This window comes from Ovis aries, chromosome 2 (genome assembly GCF_016772045.2).
Source record: "Ovis aries strain OAR_USU_Benz2616 breed Rambouillet chromosome 2, ARS-UI_Ramb_v3.0, whole genome shotgun sequence".
Classification (NCBI taxonomy): domain Eukaryota; kingdom Metazoa; phylum Chordata; class Mammalia; order Artiodactyla; family Bovidae; genus Ovis; species Ovis aries.
In genome coordinates this window covers 11980761-11997963 of record NC_056055.1, presented here as the reverse complement: position 1 = coordinate 11997963, position 17203 = coordinate 11980761, and the positions used below count along the sequence as shown (strand labels likewise).

The 17203-nt window shown below is 42.6% G+C and overlaps 1 protein-coding gene and 1 pseudogene across 1 annotated transcript in view; one reads left to right on the top strand and one right to left on the bottom strand.

Moving 5' to 3' along the window:
• The first annotated feature begins 3693 nt into the window (after positions 1-3693).
• Positions 3694-17203, top strand: part of ZNF483 (zinc finger protein 483) — a 30795-nt gene continuing 17285 nt past the window's right edge. The window contains exons 1-6 of the mRNA XM_027964005.3: positions 3694-3729; positions 4082-4183; positions 5830-6355; positions 6804-6892; positions 9950-10076; positions 10456-10551. Of these exons, the coding sequence (XP_027819806.2) occupies positions 3694-3729; positions 4082-4183; positions 5830-6355; positions 6804-6892; positions 9950-10076; positions 10456-10551 (976 nt within the window). The remainder of the gene's footprint in view (positions 3730-4081; positions 4184-5829; positions 6356-6803; positions 6893-9949; positions 10077-10455; positions 10552-17203) is intronic.
• Positions 15228-15878, bottom strand: LOC114112854 (large ribosomal subunit protein uL15-like; annotated as a pseudogene).

Genomic DNA, 17203 nt, shown 5'->3' with positions numbered 1-17203 from the left:
ATCCCTTACAATTATACAGTGGAAGTGAGAAATAGATTTAAGGGCCTAGATCTGATAGATAGAGTGCCTGGTGAACTATGGAATGAGGTTCGTGACATTGTACAAGAGACAGGGATCAAGACCATCCCCATGGAAAAGAAATGCAAAAAAGCAAAATGGCTGTCTGGAGAAGCCTTACAAATAGCTGTGAAAAGAAGAGAGGGGAAAAGCCAAGGAGAAAAGGAAAGATATAAGCATCTGAATGCAGAGTTTCAAAGAATAGCAAGAAGAGATAAGAAAGCCTTCTTCAGTGATCAGTGCAAAGAAATAGAGGAAAAGAACAGAATGGGAAAGACTAGAAATCTCTTCAAGAAATTAGAGTTATCAAGGGAACATTTCATGCAAAGATGGGCTCGATAAAGGACAGAAATGGTATGGACCTAACAGAAGCAGAAGATATTAAGAAGACATGGCAAGAATACACAGAAGAACTGTACAAAAAGGATCTTCACGACGCGGATAATCACGATGGTGTGATCACTCATCTAGAGCCAGACATCCTGGAATGTGAAGTCAAGTGGGCCTTAGAAAGCATCACTACGAACAAAGCTAGTGGAGGTGATGGAATTCCAGTAGAGCTATTTCAAATCCTGAAAGATGATGCTGTGAAAGTGCTGCACACACAGAAGTAGATTTTTCCTGGAACTCTCTTGCTTGTTCAATGATCCAGCAGATGTTAGCAATTTGATCTCTGGTTCCTCTGACTTTTCTAAATCCAGCTTGAACAAATGCAAGTTTGTAAGTTCACAGTTTACATAATGTTGAAGCCTGGCTTGGAGAATTTTGAGCGTTACTTTACTAGCATGTAAGATGAGTGCAATTGTGTGGTAGTGTGAGCATTCTTTGACATTGTGTTTCTTTGGGATTGGGATGAAAACTGACCACTAGACCATTCAGGTATGACCTAAATCAAATCCTTATGATTATACAGTGGAAGTGACAAATAGATTCAAGGCATTAAATCCAATAGAGTGCCTGAAGAACTATGGATGGAGGTTCATGACATTTTACAGGGGGCAGGGATCAAGACCATCCCCAAGAAAAAGAAATGCAAAAAGGCAAAATGGCTATCTGAGGAGGCCTTACAAATAGCTGTGAATAGAAGAGAAGCAAAAGGTAAAGGAGAAAAGGAAAGATATACCCATTTGAATGCAGAGTTCCGAAGAATAGCAAGGAGAGATAAGAAAGTCTTCCTCAGGGACTGGCGCAAAGAAACAGAGGAAAATAAAAGAATGGAAAAACTAGAGATCTCTTCAAGGAAATTAGAGATACCAAGCGAACATTCCATGCAAAGATGGGCTCGATAGAGGACAGAAATGGTATGGACCTAACAGAAGCAGAAGATATTAAGAAGAGGTGGCAAGAATACACAGAAGAACTGTACAAAAAAGATCTTCATGACCCAGGTAATCACAATGGTGTGATCACTCACCTAGAGCCGACAGTCTGGAATGCAAATTCAAGTGGGCCAAAGGAAGCATCACTACAAACAAAGCTAGTGGAGGTGGTGGTATTCCAGTTGAGCTATTTCAAATCCTAAAAGATGATGCTGTGAAAGTGCTGCACTGAATATTCCAGCAAATTTATCTGGATGTAGCATGTTTCAATAAACTCTCCTTTTCATTGTTCTGAAGTATTCCATTGTATGGCTGTCCCATTATTGTTTATTTTGTAGCCATTCATCACTTGCTGGTCATTAAGATGTTTCCAGTTTTTAACCATTACCAAAAAAAAGCTGCTGTGAACAGTCACATAAAATTATGCTTTCATTTATATTGAGGTATAATTCACTCATAATAAAATTTACATATTTAAGGGGTACAAGTCTATTTATATAATGGCCAGGCTCTTCTGTCCATGGGATTTCCCAGGAAAGAATATTGGCGTGGATGTCATTCCCTTCTCCCGGAGATCTTCCTCATCCAGGGATTGAACCCAGGTCCCCTGCATTGTAGGCAAATTTTTTGCCATCTGAGCCACCAGAGAAGCCCATATAAGTTGACAGGCATACACAATTATGTAATGACCACCATAATCAAGCTATAGAATATTTCTATCACTCCAACAAGTTCCCTGAGTCCCTTCTTTCCACTCCTGGTAACTGGCTACCACTGATTTCATTTCTGTCCCTATAGCTCTGTCTCTCTAGAATGGCATGTAAATGGACTCATACGTTGTATATACTGTTTTTTTGTCTGGCATCTCTCACTTACAGCTTTTGAGATTCAGCTATACTGCTGTATATTTCAGCAGTTTACTCCTCTTTGTTACTGAGTAGTATTTCATTATGTGAATGTAAGACAATTTGTTCACTAGTTGCCACACATTTGAATAGTTTCCAGTTTGGGGCATATGCATTAATAAAGTGGCCATAAGCATTCCCATACGGCTCTTTTTGTGGGCATATGTTTTCATTTCTGGTGAGTAAATACCTAGGAATGGGGTAGGCTGGGTCAAAAGAGTCAGACACTGGTGAGTGACTGAAATGAATGAACTGACAGTAAGTCTACATTTAATTTTTTAAGTACGTGTGGTTAGGCAGGAGAGCCTTCTTTTTTTTCTTTTCAGGCAAGAGTCAGCACTCCTAGACAGGAAATCATGGCCTCTACTGGCTCTTGAATCCTTAGAGTCCCAGCTGAGCCAGGGCCGTAGGTACCGGAAACAAGGTCTTGATATCCCTGAGGCAGCTCACAGCTGCAGGAGCTCAGAGATCCCCAGAATCCTAAGGAGATACCTTGAAGGCTGCCTTTGGAACTCAGAGGTGGAGACGAGCAGGCAGGACCATGGCTTTTTAGTTTCTTTAACGTGGGGTGATTTTAGAGGAAGCAGAAAAATCGGACAGACTCACCCCTTCACACACACAAACTTCCTCCTCACTTCCATATAAGATATGGCCTGGAAGCTGGGCAAAGGACTGTGAAAACAGGAAACTGTAGGGTACATAAAAGGTCATAGGGGAATACTAGGCAGCAATGAAAATAAATAATTTTCATTGATTTGTAACCACAGGCAACAATAATGATAAACCTCAGAGACATAATGTAGATGAAAGGAGCTATATACAGAGTCCATGTGATGATTCTTGTTGTCTAGGCTCTAGGTTCCAGGTATGGAAACACATAAAATTGCTCTACTCTGTTGTTCTTGTTGTTCAGTTGCTCAGTCGTGTCCTGCTCTTTACTACCCCCTGGACCGCAATATGCCAGGCTTCCCTGTTCCTAGAATTCTCTCCACAAAATCACTGGAGTGGGTTGCCATTTCCTCCTCCAGGGGATCTTCCTGACTCAAGGCTTCATTGAGAGCATATGAAAGGGTGAGAACATGAGCCATGCAAGATATCTAGGCAGGTGGCAAGTCAGCCATAAGTACCAGGCAGGTTGGAGGGAGAAGGATAGCCAGGCGGTCACTGTGACAACACACAAGTAGAGGAAGAGGTCAGGGAGTTTATCAGTGGCCAGATTCCATCAGCCTTGTAGGTCACTGTAAAAATTAGAATTTCTACCCTGGGTGAAATGGGAAACCTTTTCAGGGTTTTCAGCAGAGGAAGTTCATAAGCTGTTTTCGTATTTTAAGCATCTCTCTGGTTGCAATGTGAAGAGACAAAAGAAGAAAAGTGAAATCAGGACGCCATTGCAATAATCCAGGCGAGGCATGATGGCGGATTGGACAATCATGGTGGCAGGCGTAAAAGTAATACGTTTGACATTTAATTCAAGTTGCGGCACTATGACTTGTATTGAATGCGTTGCTAATATGCTTCTGTGGTGGGGGTTTTGCAGCCTGGATTTCAGGGAAGGGTGAGGAAGGAAGAGGGGAAGGATGCTTTGAGGTTACCAAGGAAACAGAACATCATAGATCTGAAAACCTGAGATGACTCTAGGCCTTTAGGCCTCTGGCGCAGCAATAATTCCGCAGCTGAGACCACCAGCACTTCCCAAAGACCATGCGCAACAGGCCAGGGTGGGAGCCTATGGAAACCACAGACCTTTCGCAAAGCTGTACAAGCGCATCCCGGGAATCGTAGTTCTGCGCCCCTGCGCAGGCGCATTCAGCTCCCCGCCGCCTTGCGCGCGCAGCTCCTGCAGGACCAGTTTCTAGAAGCTCATTGCGGTGGCGTTGGTCCTGGCTGCGGGTCTTGACGCAGGTAGCGGTTGCCCCTGGCCTCTAGTTTGGGGGCCGAGGCCAGGTTGCTAGTTCTGAGGGCGTACCTGGGGCGGGGTGGGGGCCGAGAGCAGTCTCGCTGTGCACTCCCAACATTGCAGCTTCTGCCGGAGATAAGCGCGCTCCTGGATGGAGCTTTCCTCCATCCCTTCCCTGAGCCCACGGTCTTGCAACTTCGCTACTTTGGTATTTTGGGCGGGAAAAGTTATTGTGTGTGCGTGAGGGTAAGGGGGGCTGTACCGAGTATCGCGGAATGTTTAGCAGCATCCCGGGCTCCACTCATTAGGTACTAGCAGCATCCCTCCTCCCCAGTCGTGATAACCAAAACGTCTTCAGACGTTGCCGAACGCACCCCGTGGGGCAAATCTCCCCCCACCTCCTCTTTTGGGAACTTCTTTCTGCCTGCGTCACATTTTCACGGAGCCTTTATTGTAAACTCTTGGAGATCGGAACGAGTGTCTTAGCCACTGCAGAGTCCCAGGTGTCCAGAGCGGCTCTAGGTACGTGGTGGGCGCTTAATATTTGCAGAGGAATAAATGACGTCATGCATAGTGTGCGCGGCACTCTGTGCCCCTCGGAGGTGGGTAATTAATTGACGTTGTAGCTTTAGGAGAGTGTCCTCACTTGTCGCAGTGTAGCCCATCTAAGACATCTAAGACTATTGTCATTTCTTGAGTGCTTTAGGGTGGGGGTCCCGTCTGACCCGTTCACGTCTGAATCCATAGTCCCTGGTTTCAGATCGTTGTAGATGGTCAATTATTTGTGGAATGAGAACGCATGCCACACAGGGCAGACTGCGCAGAAGAGTACTTGGGGATCAGAGAAAGCCTCATACAAGAGGTGGCAGTGGAGTCGGGTTTTAAAGAAGGAGCAAGTTTGGTAGAGGAAAAAACGGCAGCATTCCAAGGGGAGGGAATGAATGACTCTAGTGCAAAGGCGGAATGGGGTAGAGTTGCTGGAAATGGAGAGATACCCCTTTATGGCTGCAGTGTCCATCAGGGGCAGCTGCAGCTGAAGGTGAGGTCATGAGGACAGGGTTTCAAGATCATCATGTGTGACTTTTGCGTTTGAATTTTGTGTTGAGACAGTTGGGGAATTACAAGACCGTATTTTGCATATTAGAAGAAATCCTTAGGCTTCAGTGTAAGACTGAAATTGAATGAGGCTGTTCTTAGGTAATTTCAGTAGGAGAGAATGGAGAGGTTCTTAGGAAATAAAGCCGCCAGAACTTGGTTATTGATTGTGTGAGAAATTTGAGAGTCAAATATGAAATCAGGTTTTTGAGTTGAGCAACTGGTGGGGAACTGTGTGGCCATTCACCAAGAGAGGGCAGGAGTGGAGTCAGTTTGGAGCCTCTTGTAGCAGTGAGCCTTTTCTGATATGTTTAGCTGATGAGTATCTGAAGAAACTGTTACCTTCATTTACCCTCAAGTAACTTCTCAGCTTTTCACTTAGGGGAGAAAATCATTCTTTTAATATAGTAGTCAGGCAGGGCAGTTCTACGCCTCTGAGAACGTGTGTGTATGTGTGTGTGTGTCTATAACAGAACCAAATCAAGAACAATGTTTTTTAGGATTCACAATTTGTTTCGCTTAATTTGTCTCTTATGTTTCTTGATGGTTTCTGCAGGACCATAAAGTGGATCCTTGGAACACTTGGTATTTTGCTGGAGAGTGCCTGTTGGTGGACTGTGCTGACATTCAGAATCTAAAGGAGACTGGATTTCTGTTGGTGATACATACTGCAAGCAGGAGTAGCCTAAACAAGATGACAGCTATCTCACCAGATCCTCACACTCTGGTCTCAAGTGAACAGAACAAAGTCCTTAGGATGGAGACTCCCGGGAATCCAGAAGCTGTCATGAAAAGAGACACTGCTGACCCAGAGTCTTTCAGACAGAGGTTCAGATGGTTTTGTTACTCTGAAGAGGCTGGACCCAGAAAAACTCTGAATCAGCTATGGGAGCTTTGCGTTCAGTGGCTGAGACCAGACATCCACACGAAAGAACAGATTCTAGAGCTTTTGGTGTTTGAGCAGTTCCTGACCATCTTGCCTGGGGAGATCAGGATTTGGGTCAAATCACAACATCCTGAGAGTAGTGAGGAAGTGGTGACCCTAGTAGAGGATTTGACCCAAGTGCTTGAAGAAAAGGAAGGTGAGATTAATAGGTAAAGGGGGGAAGTGGGGGAGATCATCTCAAGATATGACAGTAAACTCCCCAAAAGAGTGTTTTCATTCAGTAAGTGACTTTTGTGCAAAATGAAAGAAGCAAATTACTATATGATACTACACATATGATGTTCTACCTTAATACATCTCATAAGATTATTATGAAAAGTAAATACATTAAAGTAGTGGGTATATGGAATGAAGGAAATCAGATTTTGTGAGCCTAAGAATTGAAAGAATATTTTAGAGGGTAGTAGGGGAAAAAGCTTGGGTTTCAGTATGAAAATGTATGTGTGGCTGTCCTCTGTGTTTTAAGAGTGTAGGAAGAACTTTTTCTTTGTTTAATCTGATCTTTTTCTCCAGAGTGACAAATATAATAATTTTAGTCTGAGGAGCCCATTTGAAAGGCTGAATTGTTTTTCTCCCCTTCCTAGAACCAGTCTCTCAAGATTCTGTTATTTCTGAAGAGGAGAACCCTGAAGAAGATAAAACTGTTTCTATTCTTCCAAATACTGAGTCCCAGGTAAGCTTCCTTTCACTGGTTTTCATTCTTTTTTTTTTTTTTTTTTTACCATAAATTTTCATTCTTAAGTTAATTTTTAAATTGAGGTCTAGTTGACAACCAGCATTGTGTTAGTTTCAGGTATATAATGTAATGGTTTGATATTTGTGTATATTGTGAAATGACCACCACAGTAAGTCTACTTAATATATATTAACATATATGGCTACAGACCTTTCATTTTTAAGTAAATGCTCACTGAGCTCCTCCTGGGTGTTATAAAGACACTAGACTAATTCAGACCATCTCCTTTTCCTCTCAGTCTTCACATTCTTAGGGCTCATTCTTCAAATGCTATTTTACTTCAGTTATCAGAATTGGTCATAAGTCTGATTCTAATAAGCTCAAAATTATTTACTAAAATCCAGCAATTATTCTTCATAAGACTGGTCAGGTGGAAATAGAATTATATTTCCTGAACATGACCAAAAAACACATCTGGATAGTGTTGCAAAAATAAAAAGCAGTCCTCACAATACCATTAAAAAGATGAGGATGTCTCACCTTACTGTATTAATGAGTATTTTCTGAATATTTTAGCCAATCCAGTGTGATAAGAAACAAGTGAGGTAAGTATGGATATGGAAGAAGATGTATATTATTTACAGATAATGTAGTCTCTTTGGAAAACCTCAGAGAATCAATTGAACATGTACTGAAACCCATTTAGTGGCTGAGAAAAGTAGCTGATTACAAATCAGTGTTTTCTATATACCAATAATTTTCAGGAAAAAAAATTCTTACTCGCAGTGGTAAATAATAGTGCCCTAGTAGCCTGGTCAGAGAAGGCAATGGCACCCCACTCCAGTACTCTTGCCTGGAAAATCCCATGGGCGGAGGAGCCTGGTAGGCTGCAGTCCATGGGGTCACCAAGAGTCGGACACGACTGAGCGACTTCACTTTTACTTTTCACTTTCATGCATTGGAGAAGGAAATGGCAACCCACTCCAGTGTTCTTGCCTGGAGAATCCCAAGGACAGGGGAGCCTGGTAGGCTGCTGTCTATGGGGTCACACAGAGTCAGACACGACTGAAGTGACTTAGCAGTAGCAGCAGTATCCTGGTAATCGCTCTGATTACCAGGTAATGGCTCTGAGTAGACATATATCAGGGACATATCTCCCTGATGTACATCCACTTCCTTGTCTCTGGAACCTGAGAATGTTACTTTACCTGGAGGAGAGGTCTTTGCAGATGTGATAAAATAAGGATTGGTCATATGAGGACGTTATTCTGGATTGTATGGGTGGGCCCTCAGTGACATTAAAGTGTACTTAGAGTTTGAACACAGGAACAGGAGAAAGCGATGTGAAGATTGGAATGATAAGGCTGCAAACCAAGGAACACCATGGAATGCTGGCAACTAAGGAACCTGGAAGAGGCAAGGAATGGATTCTCCCTCAGAGGGCCCAGTTCCACCAACATCTGGATTTCAGACTTCTGGTCTCCAGACTTCGGGAAAATAAATTTCTGTTTTCTTAAACCACCAGAGTTATGGTAATTTGTTACTGCAGCCACAGGAAAGCTACTACAAGTGCTAATAGCCACTCTGCTGTACTGCCTCTCAAAATGTCTTGCTATAGAGGCTGCTATGAAAAGTGTATTGTAATGATTAATTGTGCTTGTTTATAATTTAAAGTAATTGTAAGTGTATGTTATTGAACACAGATCCTTGTTTGATTGTGAGAAAGTAATTGCTACTTAGAATTGAGAGGGTAACAGGCAGGAAGGCCAGGGGTCTCCAAATGGAGGAAATAGGGTGCAAGTGTCAGACAGTTTTATCTCTCATAAGAGGCAGGAGGAAACAAACTAGTGATATTTTTTTCCTTCTCTATACAAATTTAAAAGGAGGTTTCTCTTAAAATACTGTGTTGCCATAATGACACCTGGTTTCACTTGAAGTTAACTATTTTCAAACCTTGAGTTATTTTTCTTATGAAAATGTTTGTCTTAAGCTATGTTAATGTACTATACATTTACCCCAGACTCTGTCTTCAAGTCAGTTCCACCTAATGGCTCAGAACCTACTTGACCAGTAAGTTATACTCAGATATTGTTCCCCTAATCTATGTAAACGAAACTATTTGTATGGTAATCTACCCTTCTGCAAGATTCAAGTCAGTCATTTTATGGGCCGGGATGAATCATCTGGTGCCAAGATTATCCCAAAATGCATCTTATGGATAAGGGGCCTGGTGCCATTCTGAGTTTTAAGACATTCCTTTCTTTCATTAACAGACTGCTAGCATTGGAGAAGGAAATGGCAACCCACTCCAATGTTCTTGCCTGGAGAATCCCAGGGACAGAGGAGCCTGGTAGGAGGCCATCTATGGGGTCGCACAGAGTTGGACATGACTGAAGCAAATTAGCAGCAGCAGCAGCAGCAGCAGCAGTGACTATATAACATCCAGCTGAAGACTAGCAGAGGGGTACTCTTTCTGCCCCCTTCTGATGCCTATGTCAGAAGCTTTTTCTGTCTCCTGTATACTTTAATAAAACTTTATTACACAAAAGCTCTGAGCGATCAGGCCTCATCTCTGGCCCTGGATTGAATTCTTTCCAGATGCCAAGAATCCTGGCGTCGTTTCATACAGCAACAACTTTTCAGAATCAACTGGAAATTATAATTTGGAATGTAGTCAGTGATGTTTTTCCATGTTTAATTTAAGGCTTATAGAACTTATATTGATTCTGCAGATTTTGGGACTGGGAAATGTAATTTGTGTTCTTCATTTAATATTTTCTGTTAATTCTAGAAATCAGCATGTTAGGGCAGATTTGATCAATGTTAGTCATTCCAGAGAATCCTTGTATAGCATTTCACACCAAGGACTGAATGGAAAAGGAGGGGATTGTATCATAATCTTGTATATCACTTGTTATGGTCGTATAATAGCTACCTTGTAGTTTGCTTGCAAATTCTTAAAGACTTGAAAACCATCACATCTATTACTTTTCTGAATTCTTAGGATCTGTTTGGGAGTAACACAATGCACACAGGCTGTCTTTGGTGTTCTAGGAATCCATGACACTCAAAGATGTGGCTGTCACCTTTTCCAGAGGAGAGTGGAGGAAACTGGAACCTTCTCAGAAGGAGATATATAAGGAAGTGCTGCTGGAGAACTATAGGAACCTAGAATTTCTGGGTAAAGACATCTTCTCTTCATGATTTAGTGTCTAAACTGAGTATCTTTTTGTCCGCTAACATTGGAAGATAAGTGCTATTAAAGGTTTTAGCTGAGTTTACGGGAGTCATATGCCTAAACCTTAAAATGGGTCCTAAAAATGTACTTTTATATAGTGTTTTCTAAAAAAAAAAAGTATCTTTGCTCCATTGACCTGAAAATGTTGAGCACCATTTTGCTGTCATCAAGGCCATACCTTGCCCAATTTTCTCCTCAAATTCCAGTGCTGAAGTCTACTTTTGACAACTTCTTCTCTTCCCTGAAGAACTAAAGGCTATGAGTGTTGGAATGTCTTTGTTTTAGACCAAAAAAAAAGACATTTTCTATTTTCTCTGAACAGGCTTTCCAGTTTCCAAGTTAGATTTGGTTTCCCAGCTGAAGTGGGCTGGACTACCACGGCTGCTGCAAAAAGAAGTCTCCAAAGGCTGTAGACCAGGTGAGTTGGTGAAAAGTAGAGAAGGACATGGAAACAGTTGCCTACCAAGTCATTTGAAAGAGGTTGTGAAATGTTGGGTGGACTAGGTGCTAATATAGATGATGAAAATTTCTCCCTTGCCTTCTTGGAATATTCATTTTAATAGGAGAGACACTCAGTTTGGGTCCTCTGAGAAGGATGCCAAGATTGGCCCCATCAGAGACTTACTAGGGGGAATAATTCCAGGGACTGGAAGAGGCTGGGATTGCTATGAAGGTGATGCAGGTCTGATACCTGTGACAGGAGAGGGAAAGGAAGGAAGGCTGAGTCGGAAGAGTCTTAGATTGAAGTGCAGGTTGAAAAGATTTTAGTAAAGCCAAAAACGAACCTCCTTGACAAAGTCATCTAGCAGAGTCGTATGCCTCACAGAAATGGGCCCAAGTGTAATTGCCATTCTTGTCATTGACTGGGAGCACCTCTAGTGAAGTGGCCTTGATGTGATGCTGTGGTGGAGTCAGTGAGCATCAACAGGGGCTATCAAGTGCCCCAGAGGAGATTTGAAGGGCAAATTTCCATGGATGCTATAGATACAGAAATCAGGACAAAATGTGTTTATAATGGGATGTACACTATAATGATGGTGACTGCAGCCATGAAATTAAAAGACGCTTACTCCTCGGAAGAAAAGTTACGACCAACCTAGATAGTATATTCAAAAGCAGAGACATTACTTTGCCGACTAAGGTCCGTCTAGTCAAGGCTATGGTTTTTCCTGTGGTCATGTATGGATGTGAGAGTTGGACTGTGAAGAAGGCTGAGTGCCAAAGAATTGATGCTTTTGAACTGTGGTGTTGGAGAAGACTCTTGAGAGTCCCTTGAACTGCAAGGAGATCCAACCAGTCCATTCTGAAGGAGATCAACGCTGGGATTTCTTTGGAAGAAATGATGCTAAAGCTGAAGCTCTAGTACTTTGGCCACCTCATGCGAAGAGTTGACTCATTGGAAAAGACTCTGATGCTGGGAGGGATTGGGGGCAGGAGGAGAAGGGGATGACCAAGGATGAGATGGCTGGATGGCATCACTGACTCGATGGATGTGAGTCTGAGTGAACTCCGGGAGATGGTGATGGACAGGGAGGCCTGGCGTGCTGCGATTCATGGGGTTGCAAAGAGTCGGACACGACTGAGTGACTGAACTGAACTGAACTGACGCTATAATGATGGCATGTATAAGGAGCAATGGGAAAATATAGGAGCAAGGGTATAATTAACAATTGAATCTTGAAGAATAAGTAGGAATTCATCCAGTGGACAGCATGTTTACTATAATCCAGTTTTGTTAAAAGAAGAAAAAAACATACATATATATGTATGTCTAAATGTATAGATATGGGTTTTTACTATTAATATTTGGAGAGCATTCATGTTAATACTTGGAGAAGGCAATGGCACCCCACTCCAGTACTCTTACCTGGGAAATCCCATGGATGGAGGAGCCTGGTGGGCTGCAGTCCATGGGGTCGCTAAGAGTCGGACACAACTGAGCCACTTTACTTTTACTTTTCACTTTCATGCATTGGAGAAGGAAATGGCAACCCACTCCAGTGTTCTTGCCTGGAGAATCCCAGGGACGGGGGAGTCTGGTGGACTGCCATCTATGGGGTCGCACAGAGTCGGACACGACTGATGCGACTTAGCAGCAGCAGCAGCATGTTAATACTGGTTATCTTTGAGGAATTACATTTTTTCTTTATTCTTCTCTTTCTTAAACTTTAATAATGAATCTTCACTAGATTTTTAAAAATTATAATAAATGATTATTTATACATCAGTGGCTCAGACAGTAAAGAATCTACACCTACAATGCAGGGCACCCAGGTATGATCCTAGCATCAGGAAGATCCCCTCGAGGAGGGAATCTACCCACTCCAGCATTTTTGCCTGGAAAATTCCATGGACAAAGAAGCTTGGTGGGCTACAGTCCGTGGGGTCTCAGAGTAGGACACAACTGAGTGACTAATGCTTACACTTTCACTATATATCAATACTTTAGTTTAAGAAGAAACAGTAATTTACTTTGCTTTTTGTTGTTCAGTTGCTCATTCCTGTCCGATTCTCCTACCCTGTGGACTGCAGCATGCCAAACTTCTCTGTCCTTCACCATCTCTTGGAGCTTGCTCAAACTCATATCTTTTTATCCAACCATCTCATCCCCTGCCCTCCTCTTTTCCTCCTGCCTTTAATCTTCCCCAGCATCAGGGTCTTTTCCAATGAGTTGGCTCTTTGCATCAGGTGGCCAAAATATTGGAGCTTCAGCATCAGTCCTTCCAATGAATATTGAGGGTTTATTTCCTTTTGGATTGATTGGTTTTATCTCCTTGCAGTCCAAGGGACTCTTAAGAGCCTTCTTCAACACTTTTCTCTAGTCCATCTTCCTTTTTTTTTTATTTGCCATGAGCTGTAATTTTGGATCTAACTGGCACCCTTCTTCAGTTACAATGAAAGTGAAAGTTGCTCAGTCGTGTCCGACTCTGTGAGCCCATGGACTGTACATCCATGGAATTCTCCAGGCCAGAATACTGCAGTGGGTAGCCTTTCTCTTCTCCAGGGGATCTTTCCAGCCCAGGGATTGAACCCAGGTCTCCCACATTGCAGGTGGATTCTTTTATCAGCTGAACCACAAGGGAGGCCCAGGAATACTGGAGTGGGTGGCCTATCCTTTCTCCAGCGGATCTGCCTGACCCAGGAATAGAACTGGGGTCTCCTGCATTGCAGGCAGATTCTTTACCAACTCAGCTATCAGAGAAGCCCCCCTTCTTCAGTTAAATTGCCAGTAAAGAAGGTCAGGAAAACAGCTTTAGAATTTGGGTTGGGAGAGACGTATGCATGGAGAAACTGGGATAGTGGAGGGAGGTTTAGGGCTGAACTCCTCAGGAGTAACTGCCTGGCCCTCACAGGAAGATGACAGAGACTTAGATGTCATCCCTAGAAGCCATCTTGCTGGGGAGATGCCAACCACAGTCCCAGGTGCAGGGGGTGCCCTGGGCCTCCAGGACCAGACCTTGGGCCAGAGCCGTGTACCTGCTGGGGTCGTTGGGCTCATAGACTGACAGTACCCTCTCCACAATTAGCCCTTCATTTAAGTCAACCTCTTGGCTATTTACAGTGTAATTACATGAATAAAGGAAAGCAGTTGTCTTCCTATGTTTAAGTAACATCTGGTAGAGTAGTTTTGAAAATGGAATCTAAAACTGTTCTGAGTAAAATTTAGCAGCATTGGTATAAATACATGCCTCTCCTCCCAAACTGCTTATGTAAAAGAAGTATCATTTAGATGTGCAGTTTATTTCAGTTCAGTTCAGTCACTCAGTCACGTCTCTTTGCAACCCCATGAACTGCATGCCAGGCCTCCCTGTCCATCACCAACTCCCAGAGTTTACTCAAACTAATGTCCACTGAGTCGGTGATGCCATACAACCATCTCATCCTCTGTTGTCCCCTTCTCCTCCTGCTCTCAATCTTTTCCCAGCATCAGCTCTCATCTTTTCTAGTGAGTCACCCCTTCGCATCAGGTGGCCAAAGTATTGGAGTTTCAGGTTCAACATCAGTCCTTCCAGTAAACACCCAGGACTGATCTCCCTTAGGATGGACTGGTTGGATCTCCTTGCAGTCCAAGGGACTCTTTTCAAAGAGTCTTCTCTAACACCACAGTTCAAAAGCATCAATTCTTTGGCACTCACCTTTCTTTATAGCCCAACTCTCGCATCCATACATGACTACTGGAAAAACCATAGCCTTGACTAGACAGACCTTTGTTGACAAAGTAATGTCTCTGCTCTTTAATATGCTGTCTAGGTTGGTCATAACTTTCCTTCTAAGGAGTAAGTGTCTTAATTTCATCGCTGCAGTCACCATCTGCAGTGATTTTGGAGCCCCCAAAAATAAAAGTCAACCACTGTTTCCACTATTTCCCCATCTATTTGCCATGATGTGATGGGACCAGATGAAAAGTCATTTATAACTTACTGGTGAAAAAGTTTTTGACAGACAAAGTCATAATCAATAGCCATGGTTTATAAAAAGCTCATGCAGATCAGTAAGGAACCGTGAGTCTGTTAGAAAAAATAAGCAAAGAACTTCAACAGATAGCTGACCAGAGTAACTGACAGAAAGAAACTTTAAATAGCTATGAACATGAAAAAAATGTTCCAAGTCACTGGTCAGCAATGTAAGTTACATTTTAAAAACACTATTTATTATGAATCAAATTTGCAAAGGTTTAGAGAAAAAGCATTTGACCAGCGATGAGTAATCAAGTACTTTTAATCATGTATTATCTGGTGATAGAACTTTTCTACCCTTCGATTCAGTCACTTTTATGACTCACTTCTGAGGAAATATTAATCATTTGATAAACCTTCCATACAGAAATAGTAACATTGATATGATGGATTATTATATAACTCGTAAAAATTATCTATATGAAGAATTAACCAATGAGATGGGAAAGAATTATGAAAAAGTAACTACATATTATATACATAGATTTTCTATCCTAAAATATGTAGAAAATTTCTAGAAAAAATCAGAATTTTTAATAATGGCTAACTTCCAGGTAATAGGATTTTGTATTTTATTGTCTTTATTTTTTTTGAAAAGCACTAGTTAGCACTTAATGAACCTCCCATCCATGTAGGGTCAAGCTACCAGGACAGCACCCTTAATCTTCTCCTCAGCTCTTCTGCTAAAGAATTTGGCCTTCAGTGGGATGGGCTGTTTTGGGAGCTTTCTCTTCCCCAGAACTCAATATAGTAGCCCCAGTGTACCACATCATGAGAGGAGCAACTCCAGTTTTTTGGGCAGCATTTACCATATCAACTCACTCACTCAGGTCCATAGTTTATCCAGGTTGACATTTGGGCAAAAGCTCTGGTTCCTTGCTAAGTGGTAATGCCTCATCCCAACTTTCCCAAAATTAGTGTAGTGTAACATTTGTCCTTTAGTTGTGTCTGACTCTTTGCTACCCCGTGGACTGTAGCCCACCAGACTCCTCTGCCCACGGAATTCTCCTGGCAAGAATACTGAAGTGGGTAGCCATATCCTTCTCTAGGTGGTCTTCCCAGCTCAGGGATCAAACCTGGGTCTCCCATGTAGCAGGCAGATTCTTTACTGTCTGAGCCACCCGGGAAGCGCAACCTTACCTGGGGGATATTTGTCAAAATTGATCCTGTGGTGACACGTGCCACCAGTGTTACCCTGGCCTCCAGGAGGTTTCCAGTGTTTGCTGTGCCTGTGGTTCATGTGGCCCTTAAGTTTCCAGATCTTCCTTAGTCTGGATGGCATGTCGGCAACTGAGACCATAGAGGGACGCCCCCATGAAGTCTTCAGAGCTGTCCATCGTTTTGTATTTTATAGTTGTCTGGTTAAAAATCAATCTTACTAAAGTGATACTGTAAGCTCATGCTTAAGAGCCAAGATGAAAGAAAACATAAAAAAGAGCCAAGATGAATGATAAATATAGGAATTAATACAGGAATTCAAGATTCAGACCTTATTTTCTTGGGCTCCAAAATCATTGCAGATGGTGACTGCAGCCATGAAATTAAAAGATGCTTGCTCCTTGAAAGAAAAGCTATGACAGCATATTAAAAAGCAGAGACATTACTTTACTGACAAAGGTCTGTAGAGTCAAAGCTTTGGTTTGTCCAGTAGTCATATATGGATGTGAGAGTTGGGCCATAAAGCTGACCACTGAAGAATTGATGCTTTTGGATTGTGGTGTTGGAGAACACTCTTGAGAGTCCCTTGGACTGCAAGGAGATCCAACCAGTCCATCCTAAAGGAAATCAGTCCTGAATACTCATTGAAAGGGCTGATGCTGAAGCTGAAACTCCAATACTTTGGCCACCTGATGTGAAGAACTGACTCATTTGAAAAAGACGCTGATGCTGGGAAAGATTGAAGACAGGAGGAGAAGGGGACAACACAGGATGAGGTGGTTAGATGGCATCACCAACTCTGTGGACATGAGTTGGAGCAAGCTTTGGGAGTTGGTGATGGATAGGGAAGCCTTTTGTGCTGCAGTTCAGGGGTCACAAAGAGTCAGATACAACTGAGCAACTGAACTGAACTGAAGATTCAGAGAGGGGCACACACCTTGAGAGTATGGCATTAGAGACTCTGGGACTTGAACCCTAGGCCTTACCAGATTTTTATATTTGTGATAGTGAAGGTGCACCAGGGTTGAATTCTAGGCAGTCTGAAGCATTAAGACTGAGAAAACAGGACTGAGAATGCAGTCCTGTCATGGACAATAAATAGATGCTTGGTTAGAGTATCTGCAAGGTTGGTAGGGGCCTGGTGGCTCAGTGGTAAGGAATCTGTCTGCCAATTCAGGAGATGCAAGTTTGATTCCTGGATTGAGAAGATCCCCTGGGGAAGGAAATGAAAACCCACTTCATTATTCTTGCCTGGAAAATCCCATGGACAGAGGAGCATAGTCCATGGGATGCAAAAGAGTTAGACACAACTTAGGAACTAAACAACAAGGTTGGTAGGGCCAGATGGGTGGTAACCTTTGAAAATCTAACATAGGTGGTATTGCATGTTTGTGATGTGATTAACATTGTCTATAAACTTAGTGGTATTAGGCTGCTTTGAGGAGAGGCAGTGTG